The following is a 16,910-nucleotide window of genomic DNA, read 5'->3' as shown; positions in this document are numbered from 1 at the left end:
ATAGCGCGAGACCCACTCACCACGCTGCTGTCCAGCCCAGTTGTCACCACACTATCGGCGGACGGCCCCTGCTATTTAATAAAGTTTAATATCGCCTATGTATAAAAGTGGGTATAGTTGACACTGAAGCGATTTTTATTTCAAATAAAATAAGTATCACTGACTACAGATATAGGAGTACATACTTTCACAAATATTACACAAACCAAACGACCGGTACGACTGTCAATGAACAACTGCCCGTTGCCAACTTCCAACTGCAATGCCCCGGTCTGTCAAATGCTCAGTGTTATTTATTTATTTATTTATTGGATAAGGATTGCTAACGGAGTTTACAATAATTCTTATAATAACTACACATTATAGCTATAATAGCTTACGTAATTGTAACTCTGGTTATAAGCAATCACAGCATGAGCCACAATCTTTAAGACAATAGAAAATGTTCAAGTACTTAGTTTATCAATTGTACAGATAACACTATTACAATACTTAAAAAAGAAATAAAAAACTATTTAAATGTAACAATTTGCGATAGAGATCTATAACAAATATTTACATAATATAGCAAAACGTGTCACAAATACCCTCACAAAAATGATTTGTTTCATCATTTATAGATGCACCTGCCTTGTTTATCTCTGCTCTACTCTAAGGTCGCTTGTTACAAAAATACCTTTGGCATTAAGTCCGCCTACATACTTCTCAGTATATTAACCCCCTTATTCATAGACGTTATTTATTTAATGTGTGTACTATTTATTTAAGGACGGAGAATTGCTGTGATAACAAGTCGGTTTCTCAGTGCTGACGGCATGGCAGCCTTCGCAGTTTGATTGGCTAATATTGATATACAACTTGAATCTAGTTGGCTGTCAGATAAACAAAGCTGAACAAAAAGTAAGGTGTCAGATAAATAAAGCTGAGAAACAGGCTCGTAATCACAGCAATGCTCCTTCCTTAGAAAAATAACGTCTATGAATAATGGGGAAAGCGTAAAAATAATAAAGCAGCAACTAGTAGGTACTTAGCCTTATGCAAATTAGAAACGCTAGCATGACATATAGCTTTCCGTATCTTTAACAGCGTTAACGACTTATAGATAAAAGCCGTTTTATCTAGTAATTGATATATCCCGTAGGGCGTAGACCCCCACAACATTCGCTTCCACGATCCAGTATTACTAATTGTAGAACTAACGTCGCTAGACTTGCAAATATCACACGCATTGCTAAACTGTATAATATATATTATTATTATTATTTATTTGAATAACATAGGACTCATATTATAAGTAAACGATAATTTTTTTCTTAAAACTATGTTAGTAATTAAAAATAAAAATTAAACGATAAAAATATATTAATTATTATTAGTGCACCGCTGCACCATTCCATGTGAAATGGCACAACAGCGAGCCACGTAAAAACAATTCAGTTTACTGGCAATCATTTGGAGAATGCTGTTGGAGCTAGCCCGCTCACTCACGAGAGACAAGCTCTTCTTGCGCATTATGATGTAAAAGCAATCCACACGGCCGTCCGCAAACGTACCTGATGCACTACAGACACGGGACAACCCCACCAGCACTTTGAACTTTGAAGACTTTGCACCGTTCGTGGTCACGGGGCGGACTAAGGTGTTGGTCATCCAGAAGTCAAAATTACAATATATACTTACATTTTACAATAAAATGCTTTTGTTTTTTAAATTTTACTGTTGACGGTCCGATCTGCGCAAAATGAGCTCACAGTATCTCGAAGTCTCGATAGTCTCGAATCGGTCTTTTGAATTCCGATTTGATTAAATATAGAATAGGCTCGCAGGCTTGTGCAAGCTTCCAACCATCTTCGCTATTGAAATTCAGATGTGTTTTAATTTCAATAGCCTCGCGAATAATCTGGTAATAGTCTGTTTTGTGGATTATCTAGTCGGAGATAATTGGAGCCCTCTTCAGAATGTTCAACAACTGCCGAATTCGTTAAGTGTCGGCGTTTCACATCTGCTATATTACGTTATTTTACGCGGGTAATGTAACAGGTGAGAATCTTTAATACCTTACTTAATACTTTCATTAAAAAAGATATTAAAGACTATCACCAGATAACCGAACGATACGAGTGTCAAAGATAACTGCTCAAATCAGTCTAATACTTGAAGACTTTATAGTAAAAATGTACGTCACAGAAATATTCTTACCTTGACGTCATTATAATAATTTATTGTTTAAATGTAAGTTTAAAAGCACCTATCTAATATGACACGTCACTACGATGCCAGTTTCGGAAGTTCTTGTTTCATAATCCACTGCAATTTTATTAACTTCAATGATGTTCACAAAGGTACATAACAGTTCGTTACACACTGCCGCTTTGCGACAAAATGACAAGTAATTAAACTTATAAATAGACACGAAGGTCTAGGTACTTCTTAAAATAATGGTGGTAAAACCCTAATCCAATTAACTAATCAGTTAATCGAATTGATTAACTGAAAAAATGCTTAAAGTTTTACAATTATCACAAATATCAAGATAATAAATATCATTTCAATATAAAAGCTGAGTATTTAGCGAAGATGGTTGTCGTAAATAAAACAGTCGAAGATGAAACTTGAAATATTGCTACTCGCGGTCGCGGCGTCAGTGTCGGCATTTCCCGCGGAGGAGCCCGTGCTGTACTACCACAAGAATGTGGGCATGAGGGAGGCGGAGCACATCAGGCAAGCTGAACAGGCCGCTGACTTCGACGGCAGCAGGATCTTCAATGGCTCTCCGGCAGCACTCGGCGCATACCCTTACATGGTTAGTACTTCAAGAATTTTCTTAAACACAAAAAACAAGATAAGATACAAGGTTTTTTGGTATTTAACTTATCATTTCCACCTATGAAAAAAAAGCAGTAAATCTATTTAAGAAGGGATATTGAACGTCGATACCTGCAGTTGGTCTTCACTATTCAATCGATTTTTCCATGTTCTAGGTTCATCTAAAATCGACACTGCAATAAGAGAGATAACATTGTATTATTGTATTAATAACCTAGACAAATAAATCTTTAGAAAGAAAATAAAAAAGTGACTGCATTAATCACTAGGTACACAAAATATTATCATCTAGGCACTTATAACACAGTTAAGGAGTCGACAAGCAGACTTTTTAATTTCATTTTTTGATCGATGTTTATTTAAATTTACATTTCAAACTTAAAATTTCTATTGTTTCCACCGTTGCGCGTCTATCATGATCTACACTGGGACGATACTTAAGGTGCGAAATACGCTATATTACCTCCTGTAAACTGGTGAAATGACAGGTTGGTTATCCAGCAGACTATATAATGATGCATCATCAACTCAAATTCCCATGATTAAGAAATACCACCGAAGTAATAGTACATCGAATTGATACAAAATTTTATGAATACGTCAGCAGCATACTTAATGGAAGCGGTGACAATATAGGGTTGTACTATACTAATTTTGGGGTATCAAGTGGGAGCAAGTGATCATACAACGGTTATTTAAATTCACTAATGCTAATAATCGACTACTTGCGGTGGCGTAGTTGTACTGCATGCGCGGTACGGCAACGCTCTGAGGTCCGGGGCTCGAATCCTGGCTCGGGCAAAGTGATAATTGAGTTTTTCTGCGCAGTATCAGCCCGGAGTCTGGAATTTGTACCCGATATGGCGATAGGCTCGCCCCCTATCACATCGTGGAATGGAACACACTGCGAAAAGTGCGAGCCCTGGTTGCACCTCTGCATACCCCTTCGGGAATAAATGCGTGATGTGTGTGCAATGTTAATAAGAATCCTAAGTACCTTGAAATTGACAATCGTCTAATCATTACGTAGGGCGGACTGGTGATTGCGGTGCCTGGTGGCCAATCTGTCTGCGGTTCAGCACTGCTCAGCAACACTCGTGCTGTGACAGCGGCCCACTGCTGGTTCGACGGGTGGGTGCAGGCGCGACAGTTCGAAGTTGTGTTTGGCTCTGTCCGTCTCTTCAGCGGCGGAGTTAGAGTTCGCACCAGTAACGTGACCATGCATCCCAACTGGAATACAAGGAATTTAAATAATGATGTCGCCATGATTAGATTCAATAGAATAACGTTCACAAGTAAGTACTTTAAAATTATCAAAAACTTTGAGTCTAAGACTCCACGCAGACGCCGTCAACCTGATGATGCATATACGACATGAAAATGTGACATAAAATAGTCCTAACAGCCTATCATTATTTATTTGCTTATAATTAATATTCAATGAACTTTTCAGATGTGATCCGGCCCATCAATCTACCTACTGGTGCTCAGCTAAACAATAATTTCACTGGAACATGGGCCCAGGCAGCAGGCTTTGGCAGGGTTGGTGACAGTAAGTTAAAACGTATAAAATTGAGCCAGTCTAAGAATAGAAGTAATAATATCAGCCTTACCTTTTTGGCAAGATGTTCAAATATAATTTTGTTCCACATTACTTTTTTCAATAATAATTTAAATTTCAAAATTTGTAATATTATAGTACCAATTAAAGACAAGTCAATTTAATTGTCTATTGCACCCTAAAATTTAAACAAACGAACTTATTAAACTGACTAACTTCCATAGAAGGAAAAGTACTAGACGAATCTATAAAAGAAGTGATAGATGATAAAGATTGAAATCAAATAAATCTTTTAATTCACAGATGTAGGAATCAGCCCTAACCAAGTGTTGAGCCACGTGACCCTGCAAGTTATCACTAATGCTGCATGCCGCGGTGTCTTCCCTAATAATATTATCGACTCTAATCTCTGCACGAACCCAGCGGCCAACGGTGGCAACGTTTGCAGCAGCGACTCTGGTGGTCCACTATCAGCCACCATCGGAGGACAAAGAGTTCTTGTGAGTATTGAAGAATTCCATTGAAGGAAAAGCACTAATTTAGAAGACCTGATTTAGATTCCGCTTTAACAAAAACTATTTAGTACAGCTATTTTTCTTCAGACTGGTGGAATGATATTTTCTATATTGAAGACGTCACAGGTGTAAGGATGAATCAGAAAATAATGTGACGTAGGTATTTACTCTGACAGATATACTGTGGAAGTACATACTTGATGGTAGATAATAAATAATATGACGAGTGATGGATTTGTAGATTTATGACTACAAGTAATCGTCCAGGGATCGAAATGGAACCTCATTATCTAATTTAAACCATAATTAGTTATAATGGAGGATATAAATTAATTATCATATTTGCAACATTTGTTATTAATTCTAGTTTATTTATTTATTAGTTAAGCCTTACCGGCGCGAAATACATACAACACTACAACATTATGTGGATAATAATATGAATATTTAAGTGTATGTACGTATTACAATTAAGTTCTTTATTATTTAAATTATTGACAATCAATTATATGTACATAAAAAAAGTCTTAATTTTAAAATAGAAAATGTAATGTATTAAGTACGGTTATGTCATTCCCATAAATTCAGTTCTGATTTTGTCTAAAAAATAGCACACCTAGAACGAATAATTTTTATCTGTGCGTTTGCTTATCGATCAATTGTACGTTCTAACTGATATCATAATGGAGACTTGATTAAATATTTAACACTATTCTTGCTTGCATCGTCTCATGACTAATTAGGAAAAAATGTGTTTCCCCCCCACGACATGTTTTAAACCATTTATTTCTCTACAAACACATAAATACAACAAAAAAAAGTATAATAAGAAAAAAACACACACACACAGTTAACAATACCAGGCACACAACGGATTCCTTGCATGATGTGTGGTATAAGGAATACCAGCTCAGTTATTCATATTGTAATATTATTAATAACCATTTTATTAATATTGTATTTTTTTAGATTGGAATTGTGTCCTTCGGGTCCAACCGTGGCTGCGAGGCGAGACATCCGGCAGCTTACGCACGTGTCACCTCCTTCGTACCCTGGATTCGGGGCCAGATGTAACTCCAGTAAAACTAGTTGGAACCAACAATACCTGTTCAATTTATGACTAGTAAACAATTTAAATTATATTGTACTGTGTTTAGTTTATTGAATACCCAATAAAAAAATTATTGCCTGAGTAAGCAATGTGGCTACAGGCCTGTTTTCACTTTGATTAGTGCAGGAGTTAAGTGATTAATATCAAACATGTGTGGTCCCCGATTAATTTGTGCGAGTGTATAGTAACCTGCGTAGTATAGTGATTAAAAGCGTGTTCTATTTTTTGCGAGTAGACTGCGAGTAGCCACGTCCCGCGCGCTCTGCCTTCCCCCTCACTGGCTGAGTGCCTACCACTAAACACGTCTGGACAGCAATGTTTAGTGTTTAGCGCTCTTTTTGAGGCTCGTCCATACTTGCGGGCCGACGGTTCACAACTAAATTTACTAAACACAGCTTATTTATTTATTTATTTTTATTATAATCAATAACACTTAACAATAGTTGATATAGCAAAAGATGTAGCATAAACTAGATTAAGTTTTTGTGTACATCTACATCATCCGTCATCCGCTAAATTTACTAAATATAACAAATACATTAATAAAGAATTGAGTTATAATTTAATCAAGTGCAGTTAATATTAAAGGAACTACATAAGAATAAATTTAATGTAACCTTAAGGATATATATATATGTATATATATATACCTCTTTTATTTCTACATTGGCTGACCTACGAGGGTAGCTGCTTATATTTCCAATAAGTTATTGTAAATTATCAAGTGCAGGTAGGTAGCTGTATGCATGCGTTCTCGTGGAACGTCCGACAGGATCATTAAATGGTTCCATACATCATGTTGCTTTTTAATATGTAAATATATATATTTTTGTTTTTTATTTATTTCTTTATTCTTACTTTTTGTCTAATATATGTTATATTTTAATCTTATTTAAGAGATACTTTTTGAGTGTTACTTTTATGTTTTCGGAATTAATTTTATTTATTATGTCAATGGGTAACTGATTTAATAGGTAGGGTACCATATATTTTACTGTACGACGTCCGTAAAGGTTGTTATAACGAGGTAATTTGTACTGTGATTTTAATGTTAACCGTGTACTTTTATTGTGCTGCGATATTGTTTGGAGATCAGTGTTCTGTGCGTGATCTACAATTATAGAAAAGTTGAATTTTTCTCGAATTGGTAAAATATTACAAAAGTGGAATAAGCCATAATAATTGTTATCACTGTATTGTTCCTTTATTTTCTGTGGAACTATTGTTTTAAGAATACGTAGTTGAAGCCGTTGTATATTATCTAAATGAGTTATAAATGTCCGCCCATAAACAAAATTAGACACTACTCGCACTACACACCTGCACTAATCAGTCGCGATTACTAATTACCTACACTCGCACTAATTAAATTGAAAACAGGCCTTACAATGTGAAACCGATAATCTCTAACTCAATGCCCAAATGGGGAAAATATTAGACAAAAAACCACATGCTAGCTGTCGAAGATTAAATTATAGCCAGTTTGGGAGTAACAGTCACAAAAACCGATGACCTGGTCCACGTGGCATGATGACCCTGGATTAGGACTGCAGTAGACAGAACAACCTGGCGTGCATTGCAAGAGGCCTACACTCAGCATTGGGTTCATATATAACTTGAAGAAGAATAAGAAGATATGGAAATAACTTTACCTTCTACCACATCATCGAACGGAAATGTGGCTCGTAACATTATAGGTTTATTAATTGTTTTGCGAACACTTCAAGGCCAGAATGTAGTCCTGTGTATGATTAAAGTATGACAAATAAAATACCACCGAAGTAGAACACCACCTGAAAATTCGTAACGATTTGTCGAAGATTAATGAAGTAGATAAAATTGATGATAACCATTAATTATGATTATAATTTGATAGCATTATAAAAATCAACAAACAATTAAATTCGAAAATCAATAAGAAAACTAAGATCCCATCACAAATCATTATATGAAAGAAAGCTATAATTTATTATTATAAAATGGCTAACTTATATCTAATGAAGAAGCTACGCATGCATTTCTATCATATTATATACCTCATAAACATACACGCATTCATACGAAAAGTCCGTATCACTGTCAATCAAAAGAAATAGTGGAACAGACCCTAACGGCACATAAATCCATTTTTGTATTGTAGGTATTAATTATAGACGACAATGATTACCTGCCATCAAGTGAATTACTTTTAACTCTTCTACTGTAAATAACATAAAACAAATTAAAAATGAATAAAGAATAGTTGAACTTACAGGTCAGGTGTCAATTGTATCGATTTTCACTTGAGTTTACATTATGTAAGTACTTCTAACAAATATCTAAACTTCTTCACCAACTTTAACATTTATATCAATAGTAGAATAATGAATATGATAAAAACTAGAATGTAAATAATTTATGGTAATATTTATTTTTAGTTTTACAAGTCCCAAGATGCAAGACTTAGGTGAGTTCGAAACGTGCCTACCTCTAGGGCTTTAGACGTAAGCGTACAAACGTTAAAATTTCAAGTACCTACCTGTCTACAAAATCAGTTGACATAATTCGTTATGATTTATCGATGTTTACCAAAATAGATAAATTGGTGATAAACGTATTTAGATAGCGTTGTATCTATAAAAATGTATAAAAAGCATGGGGCGCTGTAAATGGTGCATTAATGTCACCATCGTTGAAAGTATTACTTTAGCTGATTAACACCATCATAGCAAGAAATGGAAGGGAGAGACTCCAACTACAATTTGTATACAATATCTTTATTGACACAAGATAATTGGCTATAACAAAACATTATGGAGTTAAACGCTTCAATGGAAACTACACTAAACGGTCAACGGGAACAATCGTTATGCCAAAAGAGCCTAAAAACCTGACGAAAATGGCCATTGGACAAAATGAGAAACTTTCTTGAAGAAAATAATAACTTCACCTTTTGAAACAGGATCAAGCAAAAATCCAATTCAAAATACTGGTATGAGCAGCATCGTCATATTTAGTAAGTACCAATTTAATACATTTTCTTTACACTTGTAGTTTTTGACAAAGTCCATTGAATACCATTCATTTTCCAAAACAAAACCATTTCCCATCTTCTGGTGCAGTCAAGTAAAACCTTTTTAAAAAAGTGCTCAAGGCCCCTTGTCTTCAATGGGCACTATTTCAGTGTAATGACTTAATTATAATTTTGTAGTGGCAAATTGAACAAAATTCATTGTCAAAATTTTATTTACCTTTTTATAAGATTAAATATGATGACCACTGAACATCTGATAGGAATTAAACCGTGTATACAACCTCTCATGCTGATGACTACTTACCTTCAACAAATGTAAAGAATACTCAATCGCACCATGATAATATTTTTCTTTTTTTACAGGGGCTAAGGTGTAACCAAAATATGATCACCTACTTTGCAGGTTTGCAGTCTATCGCAAACAATAAAAACCTGAAATAGTAAGTATATACGTGTTTTACATTCATGAATCGTTAGAAGGAATACGAACGAATCAGTTACCTAAAAAAATACATACATATACTTGTATCAAAGCGAAACCCGTACCTACGCAAGGTGGTAAACTGGCTATAGTGGTCTACATAAGTGTATTATTTTCCGGGATCAGTCTATATAATGATTTCTTATGTTTACGCGAATGTTAGACATTGAAATTAAACTAATTTTCAGATTCTATCGCGGTTTTTTATATTTTATTTTTCTCTCGACGTTTCGAAGACTTTGCAGCCTTCATGGTCACGGGGGTCAAAACATAAAAAACCGCGATAGAATCCAACAATTAGTTTAATTTCAATATGAGTCTATGTATTACATAAGGATTTAAAAAAGGCCGGCATCATCAACAGCCTTTTTTAATAAACGATCTCTATCTCAATCTGCATTCCTTTCCGAGACCGAATTAATCAAATTAAGTCATATTTTGTAACCATATAAAAAAAAAACTTTGTTCTGATTGGTTCATTTTTGAGATGGAACGAAAAATTATACTGCCCTCAAAAACCACTAAAAACCAAAAAAATATTTAACAATACCTATATTATACTGGTTACCAATTTTGGAGCGGGTGCCTAATTAAACCTCTTCCTTCTTTGCTTTTATAGAAAATGTCGGCAAGTCAACTGATGATGGATAAACTCTTCATCAGTCAACGCTCTATCTGGACCCCGTTCTACTTAGCAACATGTGCTATGGGGTCACTGCCTTGCCGATATATAAAAATAGTAGTCTTTAGTATTTTTTTTTACTTTTTTTCTTTGCTTCCTAAATAATTAAAATTCACCCAACCACCCAATCATTTCGTCCGAACAAAAAGCCCAGCTAAGCATTAATTATAATTATTAATTTTATCATTTTGCACTCTTTACTAATTAAATACTATTTTTCTATTTCAGAATAATTCTATTATCAAGATCTAAAAAACTTATACTTCCGACGCTGAAGATGATGAAAGAAGAGCTTCCTCAGACCTGTAGAAAATGTTGAAAAAAATCGTTGAATACTTTTATTTTTAAAAAATACTGGCACGCACGAACCTATTTCTGCAGAAAATACTATATAAATTCTGTTTTATATACAAAATAAATTATCTACCAGACTTAATAATATCTAGGTCGAATTAAATGAGTATTGGTTTTTTATTTACATGTACCTACCTCCGTATTACAAAACTGGAATCTTAGCAAAATTTTTAAATTAAATATTATGTATGCTCCATGTACTAACAAAAAATCTACCTAAATTCCTCTCAGCCAAGAAACACAATAAGTAAAAATTTTCAATATGTACATACCTGTTATGTATTTTATTAATAATTTATTGAAGCTTTGAACGATATAAGAGAAAAATAATTTTAGTATCCTGTTTATTTAAAAGGGTGAATAGCAACACTCATAGAAAATAAGTAGTTAGCGATAGCAATTTTTCTGGCAATTGTCAAATATTGACGTCTCGGCCAGTGTGACCATTTGTGGCAGATTTCTGCCATTTGGGCAGATTTGGCACCAAAATTTTAACTCTGGCAGACTAAGCTGAAGTTTCAAAAAAGTGGCAGATTTTGACAGATTTCAAGCTAATCTTTATTATTTTTGAATCTCTATCTTTATTATATATAAATTGAATCCTTATAATTTTCTGTTGCTTATTATTTACATTATTTTTATTATGCATATATTTGGTAGGAAATTATTTACTGAGCTAGCAACTTTTGTCACGGGCATAGTACGGGGATTTCCTGTGCTATTATTTTAGCGTTTAATGTGTGCAGTTGTTTTCCGTGTATGATGAAGAGAAAATACGAGCGTTCGTACCGACCAGAGTGACACATAAAAATATGTAGTGAATGGAGTAATTAAAAAAAATTCAAATGTTTCAAGTTCAATAAAGGAATTCCTTTGAATACATAGTATTTAATTTATTTATACCCGTCTTCATGGATGCTATAATATGATGGCATATTTTAGATATATTCTGGAGTTGGGTTAGGCAGATTTTGGCAGATTTTTTGCCAGGGTCAGGCAGATTCGCGATTTTTGAGGTGGTCACCCTGGTCTCGGCATTGCTCGGGACTCGGTTCGACTTCAGGCGAGCAGGTATATTAATTTTTATTTTCAAGAATAAAGTTAAATAATACCTACTAATGTATTAAATGTGCATGTTTATATCACAAAATAACACGTAGTTATTCGATTTTTATGTATCTTGTAAACAATGAAAACCAGAAAGTGAACGCTCAGGAACCCCCAGTGGTGAGGCCCCACGTGGTGGCGTGGTAGCATTTTAATTATCTAATCTAATCAATCTATGAATTCAGTTAAAATACATATGTACGAGTTAAAAAAAACTCATTATGTATGTTTCACACACTTAACCTATAAACTTTTCCCCAACGTGATAATGACAGCCAAAAAATAACCTCACGTCTTGATTTATGGAACCAACTTTACGTTATTTGTAACATTGGCCCTGCATATCGAATGACCCTGGTGTGACAGGGTACCATTACCGCTTATAAAATCACTTTCTGGAATCCATGAAGCTAAATGTTATATCTCGTTGTCCTAAGATATAAATATATAAAGATCGTAGGTTATAGACATTTTATAAGGATATTAATAAAAATATCAGCTCTGTATTAGTATATATTGCATACTGTTGAACACTGGCCTCTATTATTGAGATTTAAAACTTTGTCCAACACTCTGGCTTAGTATGTATTAGAATGTATGGGTTAGCAGAATTCACATACCCTTGAAACACTTTTTAAACAATTCTCAGGTCGTAGGCTCTCCCACAATGATGTCCTTCACTGCTAAAGCAAACAATACTTTATAAACAATTCACATATAACTGAATTGTCAAAGTCGTGTGTTTTGAACCTGCGGACATTTGTTTCAGAAGAATGTTCCAGTCCCAAATACGCTATTGTGCACTTTTTTGCATGGATCCCATATGAAAAAAATGTCTGCTGTTTTTATGTTTTCTTTACTTTCTCATGGATATGATTGTTTTATAGATTTCAATTTCACCTTAGAAGCAACCATGCCCTACCTAACCATTTATATACTTATTGCAATTTATTAAAACTTAAAATTCAATATGATGATACTATGTTGCACACTATGAACAAACAATGTTTATAATTTTCCAAGCTGATGATTGGTTGATTAAAACATCCGTAAATTTATATAGACAAGTAGTTAAATTAGGTATTTTACAGGCATAGTAACCTGATTGGGAATATGGATCGGTCAACAATCAACATTCAAAAATATTTCATGGTAAGTGTTGATGTTTACTAATATTTTTTTTCATAATTGGACCCAGTTATGCCAAAATGAACTGACAAATTATTTAAAAATAAGTTAATAGTTAACACACAAATAGTCCAAATGCGATCTACTATACTGTTTAGCAAAACATGCCAAGAACTATATCTAACACAAAAAAGTATGTGTGATTTTTTTTTTACATAAGGAATTCCAGCTGCAACAAATAATAATCCAGAAATATATAAAGTAGTTGATACATATTGAAAATAAATTAAACTCCTTTATTGCAGAATGTAAGTATTTAATATACAGGTGGTTTTTAAATACAAAAATGTCAATACTTTCTACCGAAAGGTACCAGTTTGCAAAACTACTATAACACATAGTGTTACTACTTTTAATTAGTTTTTTCGTTATATATTATATAGTTCACAGTAATTTTATTCTACATTTAAACTATTCTATGCAAAACAGAAGTCTTCATACACCAATTTATATATTACAATTTGGCAAAACTCGGTCCACTTGTACTATGAAATAACAGTCTACTAGCTGGGATGTATTTCCATAGATTTCTGAGGTTGTTTCTCATGCCTTTGGACATGAAATATAATGTTCACAATACAAGCCCCATGTGCCTTTTATTATAATTTTTTATTGGACCAAAGTATTTTTTATACTTTTTAAGTCGGTAAATACTATATTTCATATTAACAATTACTTGTTGACCCAAAATATAAAGTCAAATGACCACTATTCAAATTATGATCCTTCTGTTAGAATCAAAATCACTGCTCGACAAACAAAAAACAAACCTCAGTATGTCAGGTTGTGTACGTGGTCCGAACCTCAGAGCAGTGACATACCGTGTAGATGGCCTTGTATCAAATTTTATTGGGAAACTGTTCATAGGCACAGTGTCAATAGAAACCAAGTTTTGATTAAAAATGCGGACTCCTTATTGACATGATGGCCATCCCACTGACCAGAAACATGATGATAAACAGTTGCACACTATGAATTAATAATGTTTAATATTTTCCATCCTGACAATCTTTATCAATGGATGAAGGCATATATCTCAACAGCTGTATGTTAAGTTTGTTGAAATTTTGCAGAAGCCGCCTACTTGAAGATTGGTTGCTGCACAAAAATCAACCTAATGGTAATTTTATATAAGGATTATTTAATGCTTATGCAAAATGTCGCTTTATAGAAAAGGACCTTTTTTATTATGAGCTTTGGTACATAATAAAGAACTTGATTTCCTTTCTTAAAAAAAAACTTATAACAAGAATTTTCTTTATGTTACTTTGATATTTTGTAAGATGATTAATTTATGAGGTATTGGGGATTTAACTATGACCAATATAAATAAGTCATTGTAACCCAATTGAAGTTCAATATAAAGATGATGATACACAGTTGCACACTATGAATTATCAATGTTTATATTTTTGCATTCTGATATCATTAAATATTGAATTTAACACATATTTGCACCGCAATTTGTTAAGTAAACTTTTTTTATAGTTGCTGTGCACCACTTCATAGTTTTGAAGCAATGGTGGGGACAAGTACATAAGCAATCGGTCATTGTAAGTATTCCATAGAAAATGGGTATTCCTATTTTTTTTTAAACAAGCACGGCAGTTTATCCCACTGCACCTGATGGTAAGTGGAGTGGGTTCCAATAGAATGTCGACTGACAGTTATCCATCGACAGTCGACATTATTATGCCGGCCCGTTGGACCAGGGCGGACCCATCATATAGGGTGATCCAGTAAAGCGACACACTTATGTGAGCCACTATGGTGGGTTTTAACTAATTGTGTACGGTGGTCGCTGTCCGCCCAAAATACATCATCACCAGCAAATCCATTCCCCCTTTTTATATCGCCATTGATCATTAAAAATGAAACTATTTTCGGATTTTATCGCGGTTTTAATGTTTTAGTTCATTTGGGAGAAAACTCAACCATTAAAACCGTGATAAAATCCGAAAAATACTTTAATTTCAATTTCTAACATTAGCATTAACATAAGAAATCATTAACAATGACTCGATACATGATGATACACAGTTGCACACTATGAATCAATGATGTTTATAATTTTCCATCCTGATTACTTCCGTTTTATCTAGGAAGTTACCGATTTCATTGCAATTTTCTTAGTATTTTTTTTTTACAGACGCTGAATGGTAATCTGCGCTAAAATAGCTTATGGTAAGTGTGCACCAGCCCTTATATTTGTGAACTAATGTTCAAATATATTATGTCAGTCTTAAAACTAAATGATGCAAAGGTAAGGGGCGATGACTACTTTTGATAATAATTTAGTATCATCTTAATGTATCTTTGTATAAGGCTTATATTTGTGTAATAAAATGTACGGGCCATAGAAAGCGTTTGTTTTCGTTAAAGCAATATCAACTGTATTCCATAAATATATGTTTGAATTTAGGGTTTTGGCATGTCAATCTCATGTTTATCGCTCTGATAAACTGTTAATAAAAATATATAATATTTTGATCCTCTTTTACATCATCTGTTTGTTGGAAATCGTGTTTTATTGCCTTGATAATTATTATATCCTTTGCAACGATTTAGAATTGAAAATAATGTTTGTTTTTTACAGGCTAACTACGACCAGCTAAGCGTCTTGAAAATTCGGTTAGCGTTCCTACCAACTGCGAGTTAGCTGCCTTGCTGTAAACCACATGATTATTAAAATAATTTAAATATACATTGGATCTTTTATTTTATAGACTAGCTTTTGCTCGCGGCTTCGCTTGTGTGAAGGAGTTTTCCGGGATAAAACTCCCGCTTTATATTTTCCCGGGATATAAAATAGCCTTTCCCAGGGTCTTAAACTATCTCCATACCAAATTTCATAAAAATCCTTCCTGTAGATTTTGAGAAACTGGATAACATACAGACAGACAGAAAAGGGGACTTTTATAATATGTTAGTTAATTGTATACCTAGACTATTAAGAGAAAATAATTTAAGTATTCAGTTTTTTGATGATAAATGCTGTTTTACCCTGATTAGATACAAAATGCTATATTTATGGTGGTAGGTTCAGTAGTCGAATGGCATTGCCGACGTCCATGGCTCACGGTGACCACACTTTGGGTTGAGCTGCTCGCTTCTGCCTTCGCGAACAATTTTTTTACTCAGAAGGTAAACGAGGGTAGCCCCCTGATGGTAAGTGGTCACCGCAGTTCAGGGCCACAGCAAAGTCGCTGCTTACTATGAAAAACTTCAAACCTCGTTTGAAGGACAAGTCATAATGCCGAGGACACAGTAAATTGATATCAGATAATACGAATGGATTTTACTAGAAACCTGAATTTCATTCATGTTAATTGGGCTTTCCTATCAGTAAGTACCTACTTAATACGTGTGATCTAGTATGATGCGACAATGCATAAATTATCAGTAATTTAAGTACACAAAAAACTGGATTTCTCGGTCCTCAAAATACAAGGAAACGCATTAAATTTATGATTAGAATGATCGATTGAATGATTAATAAAATATTATGTTCTGTCTAAACGTTAGTTAGTGGTACGATATACCGCTCGGATAGCGACCATATTCTACCAAGTTTTAAAACGACACATACGTAGGCCAAGAAAGTGTGTCGCGTTCTGGGTTCCTGTGTATGCAGTTCCAACAGGCTGGCATGATTGTAGCGACTGCTGAGGGGTAATCATCTTGTATCACTCGACATTCTATTGGACCCCACTCCACTTACCATCAGCTGAAGTGGGGTACTTTACCGTTACGTATAATAAAATGACGTATAATAAAATTAAAAACTTGCAGCGTCCCTACCAGTCATGGGCCGTGCGTTCTCCCTGCGTGTTTTTATACTTTTTCATTATTTTTACGTCATTATATAGGCTGATCCGGGAGCACTACATGGGTACTTACGGGGCCAGTATGGCGGGTTTTACACTTTGTGTATTGTAAATGACTACCTCGGTAGCGCAACGCTGAGACCCTGGGTTCGAATCCCGGGTCGGCCCAAAATAATTGTGACTGGATTTTTACATCTTAGAAATGACTCAGTCACCGTTTGGAGTTAGGAGTTGGTGGTGTGATA

The 16,910-nt window shown here is 34.3% G+C and overlaps 1 protein-coding gene and 3 long non-coding RNA genes across 4 annotated transcripts; 3 read left to right on the top strand and 1 right to left on the bottom strand.

Annotated features, from left to right (window-relative positions):
• The first annotated feature begins 2,564 nt into the window (after positions 1-2,564).
• On the top strand, positions 2,565-6,044 carry LOC115440672 (collagenase). The gene is made up of 5 exons (XM_030165083.2): positions 2,565-2,803; positions 3,857-4,121; positions 4,280-4,378; positions 4,691-4,887; positions 5,872-6,044. Exons 1-5 carry the CDS (start codon positions 2,606-2,608, stop codon positions 5,974-5,976), a joined length of 864 nt encoding a protein of 287 aa, XP_030020943.2. The 5' UTR covers positions 2,565-2,605; the 3' UTR covers positions 5,977-6,044.
• LOC119189891 lies at positions 2,712-3,960 on the bottom strand. Its single transcript, XR_005112659.1, has 3 exons — positions 3,824-3,960; positions 2,938-2,999; positions 2,712-2,823 (listed from the first exon to the last, which is right to left on the bottom strand). It is a non-coding gene; the product is annotated as an uncharacterized LOC119189891 (long non-coding RNA).
• A 2,614-nt stretch (positions 6,045-8,658) lies between the features above and the next one.
• On the top strand, positions 8,659-10,650 carry LOC115440679. Its single transcript, XR_003938391.2, has 3 exons — positions 8,659-9,008; positions 9,390-9,466; positions 10,418-10,650. It is a non-coding gene; the product is annotated as an uncharacterized LOC115440679 (long non-coding RNA).
• Positions 10,651-11,395: 745 nt separating this feature from the next.
• LOC115440678 lies at positions 11,396-15,542 on the top strand. The gene is made up of 6 exons (XR_003938390.2): positions 11,396-11,614; positions 12,742-12,802; positions 13,912-13,958; positions 14,327-14,391; positions 14,988-15,022; positions 15,435-15,542. It is a non-coding gene; the product is annotated as an uncharacterized LOC115440678 (long non-coding RNA).
• The last annotated feature ends 1,368 nt before the right edge of the window (positions 15,543-16,910 follow it).

This window comes from Manduca sexta, chromosome 20, assembly GCF_014839805.1.
Source record: "Manduca sexta isolate Smith_Timp_Sample1 chromosome 20, JHU_Msex_v1.0, whole genome shotgun sequence".
Taxonomy (NCBI): domain Eukaryota; kingdom Metazoa; phylum Arthropoda; class Insecta; order Lepidoptera; family Sphingidae; genus Manduca; species Manduca sexta.
Note: the sequence above shows the minus strand (reverse complement) of the source record. Positions and strands in the feature narration are given on the sequence as shown.